Raw genomic sequence first — 5,974 nt, forward strand, 5'->3', positions numbered from 1 at the left:
GAGATTCGGAGTAACTCAGGATTCCCATTGGCTTCAGTGGTTATTTTAGTATCAAAGATCTTTGAAACCACTCCAAGATGCTGAAGCACCAAACCACTTCTATGAGCTTTCAAGGAAGGCGGAATTCTCAAAGGGGGAAAGTGCACTTCTTCCTACCCTCGAGCACCAGTGGATGAATGATAAAGGGTGAACCAATGCTGAAATAGTACCAAGGACAGACTGAGGTGTGTTTTATTTTTTTCACAAAACATTTATTTACACAATAGTCAAGGCAAAACCCACCTTTCTTGGGGATGGTTCCAATTAGTGGTTGTGCATGATTAGTATATTTCTGCCCCTGCCCAGAGCCAACAAACTCCCACTGTCAACACTAGCAAAATGATTTACATTCTCCTTTGATCCCTTTTTAAAAATTATTATTACTACAAAAGCAACACTTTATAAGTCACAAAAAACCAATGCATACAAAAATAGAGTTTCTAGAAAAAATCCAAATATTAATAGGCAGAAATATACAGCTATACTAAAATCAGGGAGCTGGAAATTTATTGTGTGTGAGCGGGTCCCTAATCCCATCCTAAAGATGATTAATAAGGCAACCAATTTTACATGCAGCCACCGAACCATTGTCAACATCAAAAAAAGGCACCAAGGACAGTTCAACACGATTGCATGCATTCCAGACACCAGAGCATGTGAATATACAGCCTCCCTTTTAAATAATAAGTTAAACTTCTCCCATCAAGCCTCCTGGATTCTAGCCTCCCCCACTGCCCAGGAGGGTCAGAACAGTGCAGATAATTTTTAAACGAACATACACACAAAATACTGGAAGGGGGGAATCTACATTGGCGGCGAACAGCCAATTGAAAAGCTGGAAAGTACCTTTTAAGAAAGAAGAAAATGAAAGAAAACAGGACCAGATATCGCCACGCCTCCCGTCTGGCTGCATCCTCATTGCACTTCTGTTTTCACAAAGTATCCCGATCCTGAACGCATTTATTACTGTTCTCCCCCCCCCCCTCCCGCCATGCAACTCACAAGTAAATGCATTTTGGACCTCTGCTTGATTAGATGCATTTCTACTGCTAAGGTAAAAATGATAAGGGATTCGGTCTTTTACTTTTCCAACGCTTTTGGGGGGGGGGGGGAGGGGGACGGCTTTGGCAAGCGACAGCAAGTGATTCCGACTGCCGGTTTCACTGGAGGGTAGGCAGTGAAGTTCTAAAGTGCACGAGAGACAGACAGTCCTCCCCTGAGCCGGCTTCCCTTCTCTTCGGCAAGGAACGGAGCGGTGTGTCTGCGCGCCAGAGCGCTTTCCAAAGTCCCGCTTGCCTGGGTCGCGCCGCCTGTAGAGTTTGCGAAGCGGGCGGCCCCAGCAAGCCCCGAGGCGCGGGGAGAGGGCTCCTCCTCGCCCGATTACCTGCTGAGCAGCCGTCCCGGGCGGCGGCCTCGGTCGATGGCGCAGGCTAGTCAGTCAGTGGCCGCCAGGCGCGTCAGGGCGTCCGGGTGCGGGAGGAGCAGGAGGCCAAGCCGGCTCCGCCGCCGGAGCACAGGGGCCCGGGCGGGGGCGCGCCGCTGGCCGAGGCGGAGGCGGGCGGGCCGGCGGCGGCGGCGGCTTTGCGCTCCTTCTGGCGCAGGTGGATCTTGGTGTGGCGCTTCCTCTCGTCGCTGCGGGCGAACTTCCTGCCGCAGAAGTCGCAGGCGAAGGGCTTCTCGCCGGTGTGCGTGCGGATGTGGGTGGTGAGGTGGTCGCTGCGGCTGAAGTTGCGCATGCAGATGCGGCACTGGAAGGGCTTGTGGCCCGTGTGGATGCGGATGTGGCGCGTCAGCTCGTCGGAGCGCGAGAAGCGGCGGTCGCAGCCCTCGGCAGGGCACGGGTAAGGCCGCTCGTGCACCGGGGTCTTGCTGGGCCGGTTGGGGTATTTGCGTGGCCGCAGGATGGGCCGCAGGGGCAGGTGGGCCGGGCTGCCGTAGGCGCCGGGGGCCAGCCGGGCGGCCGCCGTGGACGGGGTGGGCCCGTCGCCGAGGCCGGCAGGGGGCGCGCCGAGCGTGAAGTTGCGGATGGTGGAGAGGGGCGTGAGCGGAGGCGGGACGCGCACCGAGTCCAGGGCGCAGGGGAAAGGCTTGCGCTCGGCGGCGCCGTGGGGCTGGAGCTCGCGCTGGCTGCACTGCGGCGGCGGCGGCGGCGGGAAGAAGCCCGGGTAGTCCGCGATCATGGAGAAGAGGCCGCTGTCTGCCCCGCCGCCGCCGCCGCCGGGCGCCCCCGCCTTGGGGGAGGGGTGGTAGGAAGGGGGCGGAGGGTAGGGCCCGGCCGAGGCGGCCAGGAACGCCGAAGCGCCCTCTGCGTGCGCCTGGTGCTGCTGCTGCTGCTGCTGCGCCGCGGGCTGGTAGAGCTCCCCGCAGGCCGAGTAAGGGGGCGGCGGCGGCGGCGAGTACATGTGCTCCATCTCGCTGGTGGAGGGCGCCATGGCGCAGCCCAGCGGGTTGGGAGAGCCCGAGGAGGCGGCCGAGGCCGAGGGGGCCGAAGAGGCCGAGGGGGCGGCCGCGGAGGAGGAGGGGGCCACCCCCTGCAGGATGCTGGCGCTGACCAGGTTGAGGATGCCGTCGGGCGGGTAGCAGCCGGCGCCGGGGGGGTACTGCGGGTCGATGGAGAACTTGCCCATGTAGGTGAAGGGCTGGCCGCGCGCCGGCGGGGGGACGAAGCCGCTGCAGGCGTAGGGCAGCTCCAGGGGCCGCTTATCACTCATGTCCACGCCGATCAGGCCATCTGGAAGGTGGAGGGGAGAGAAAGGCGGGTCGTCAGTGAGGGCCCGGAGTTCTCCTCCAGGGCAGCCCCCGGGCAGCGTCTTCTCCCTGCCGGGGCAACTCAGCGTCAGTTTTCGCTCCATGGCCAGAACGCGCGCTTCCCCTCCCCGCACCACCGCTCTCTTGCCCTCTGGGGGCCAGCGGGGGAGACGGAGCCCCCCCTCCCGCACGGCCCAAGGGCTGCAGAGGTCTCCAGCCCCAACTTTGGGCTGCATCTACAAGCCCGACAGAAGTGGCGAAGTTGGGCGGGGGGGGGGGGAGCGGTGGAAGAGAAACCGAGCTCCCCCACGCCACAGATCCAATCGTCAGTCACCGTTGAGTACACTTTCTATAACCCACAAACCCCATAAAGCCGCTGGCCTGAGAAGCGGGGTGGGGAGGGGTGAGCTCCAAAGACGCGGGTTGGAGTTCTGAAGGAGCCTGAACTGGATAGCCTAGGACAGCGCGATTTCGAATGCAAGACCTCCAAGGAATACCAGGGCTGTGATGGGGGGCAGGCAACGGCAAACTACCTCTGAACGTCTCTCGTTTAGCAACCCTTTTGGGGACGCCATAAGTTTGCTGCGACTTGACAGCGCTTTCCGCCAAAGAGCCATTGGCCTTGGCTCACTGCAAGGTATAGTGGCCAATTCCAAGAGCGCAGAGGACAATTCTCGAAACGGTTGGGAAGAGTGGCTTCGAAACACAAGCTTCACTCCTTCTGTGTGACCATGAAGGGCACCCAGCCTAGGCGAAAGGGACGGCTCTCTCGCGGCCAGAGGTTTGCAGCTGTTTCATCTGCCTCTTCAGCATCGGCTGCGCGCGTCTAACAGGTCGCCGCAAGATCCAGCCTGGCTGGCGTGGCGGCACCGCACTTCAAGCCGGCTCCGCTTTCAGCACCATCTCTAAAGGCTTCCCCCATCATCTAGCTCACCAACCCACCCCCAAAGCGCAAATCAAAAGAGGGGGGGGGCTGACTTACCTCCTGTGGCACTGCTCAGCTGGTCAAACGGTCCTCCCAAATCCCCATTGGGAAAGATGGTCACGGAAGTTGGCAGTGAGGTAGCGATGTCATCCACGGGGTAAATGCTTTCGGGGAGCTGGTGCACGAACCCGCCGAGACTCCGGGATTTTGTCTACGATCTTGGCGGTCATCATTTGCTCCGCGGACAAGCCTGGAAACAACAGCCTTGCCTTCCCTGTCCTGTAGTTATTATGCAGGGAAGTGGAAAGGGGGTGTTCCTCCTCCAGAATGGGGGGAAAACTTTTATAGGCGTATGGGAGGGGGGGGAAGCCAGGCTCCTGCTGGCTCTCCCTATGCTATGGTTCTGTATCAGAGGCCCGGGAGTTGCTGTTAATGTTGTTGTAACAGTCGGTGTCCCTTCTCGAGCCGTTTTTAATCAATTGCAGCTCTCAGTAGATGGAAAAGTCTTGCTCTAAGTATTTATTGGGAGGCCGTGAATGCCCGCTACGTCACTGCCCATATAAGGACTGAGGAACAGGGCAGGGCGCTCGGGGAGGCTCGTCACGTGGGCAATTAGCATGGCGCGTCCTGAGTGGCTGGATCCCCGCCTCGGCAGGAGCAGCGACTTGGGCATGGCTGAAGCGGCGGGGAATCTGGGTTGTGGGGAAGCGAACGCGGGGCGAAGGTTTAAGACCGATGCCCCCCGCCCCCGCCCCGGGGCTCAGCGCGCAAAGAAATCCGGAAGGGACTCCCCCCCCCCTATTAATTAGGATCCTCAGGGGACGCTTCTAAGAGCCCCTTGGGAAGAGAGATGTTCCGGTCGCCGAGCGCCAGTCCTAAAAAGGAGAGTATCCGGTAGTCTCCGGGCTCCTCCTCCCCGCTTGCCTATTTGGGAGTCCTTCCGGAAACTTTAGCTTCGGAAAGAAAACTGACCGGATCGGAGACGGACGCGCCGTCAACCTCCCCGCTCGCTTTTCTTGGCCGCTCGTAACCGCAAGGGAGGAGGGGCGAATCAGAAAATAGCTACATTCAGGAAATCTGATTCCCCCCCCTCCTCCCTTTTCTGAATCAGCGGTGGAAAGATGCGCCGATCAGAGCGAAGAGGGTTAGGTGCCTGCTGCTCGGACGGAGATTGAACGTTATTTCAATGATGGAAGAAGAGACCTGGGAAAGAAGCGCCCCCCACCCCGGTCCCCTCTTCCTGCGCTGTTTACAGCCCCCGGAGCTGCCTACTGAAGAACTGGACGTGGGCGATCCAGTCTTCCTTAAGGGGCAGTCCCGGTCCACCGTGTTCATCTCAGGGGCGCGCGGGGTTTTAGATCCCGTGTCTACAGTCAGCGCAGTCGACCCCACAAGGGAAGCAAAGGCGAAACCGCGTCGATTTCTGCAGAAGGGCAACGGTAGATCGCCTCCTCTTTAGCTTCGTACAAGATCCCAGTCAGGTCCCTCGCCAGATGGAATCCGAAGAAACTCTTCTTCTGGTTCCGTTTCTCAGGTGCAGGGAGTCACTTCTAAGACGAGAAATGCCAGGGCTCCTGTCTCGGTTCTGCAAGGTCTTTTTCTTGTCCTTTTGAGGGGTGGTCGGATCAGAGGCACGGTCTTTAAAAAAAAAAAAAAATCAGCCAGGCTGAGCCCTCCTGACGACCTCATCGCCTTACACCAGAGTTTTGAGGGTGCGCCCGAAACATGCGAGTCTCCAAGCTCTGGAATCGAGTTCCTGCGGTTTCAGTAGTGGGGCTGCTCTGTCCTAATCGAGGGGTTTTGGTTTTGACGATCGCACCCAGGAAAGCTTTTTTGTCTTTACACGTAATTGTTCCAGTTTCGCGGGTCCAGTCGGTTCCGCCCAGATCTGCAGGGTTTTACTCTTACCAGAGCACAGGTACCCCCCGAACCCTAAAAAGCTCCTCTAACCGGTGGAAAGACTCCCCCGCAGGAGCGAAGATCGCCACAGTCAATGTCAGATGAAGAGAAGCGTTTTAATTAAAAAAAACACACAAAAAACCCCGCTCCCACAGTCTGGGAACCAACCCGATGGACATGCAGCGTCCAAGTTGTTTTTCTTTGAGTGATGCTGGTGGTTCGTTAATCGAATCGAATGCCCTGACATTCGATTAACGAGGCAAGTTAACAGCCGCTTCCTGCAAAAAGTATCGCCTTTGGACAAGCATATGCCAGCCTTGAAATCAGAACAGCCCATTTAAATTCAGAAGAAGCACACAAGGT

The 5,974-nt window shown here is 58.1% G+C and overlaps 1 protein-coding gene across 1 annotated transcript; it reads right to left on the reverse strand.

The window, feature by feature from the left end:
• Window positions 1–1,496: 1,496 nt before the first annotated feature.
• EGR2 (early growth response 2) lies at window positions 1,497–3,960 on the reverse strand. Its single transcript, XM_060240800.1, is given in 3 exon segments — window positions 1,497–2,770; window positions 3,770–3,912; window positions 3,914–3,960. Coding segments are annotated over 3 exon segments (1,449 nt in total). The 5' UTR covers window positions 3,946–3,960.
• Between the last annotated feature and the right edge of the window lie 2,014 nt (window positions 3,961–5,974).

Source organism: Heteronotia binoei, chromosome 6 (assembly GCF_032191835.1).
Source record: "Heteronotia binoei isolate CCM8104 ecotype False Entrance Well chromosome 6, APGP_CSIRO_Hbin_v1, whole genome shotgun sequence".
NCBI lineage: Eukaryota > Metazoa > Chordata > Lepidosauria > Squamata > Gekkonidae > Heteronotia > Heteronotia binoei.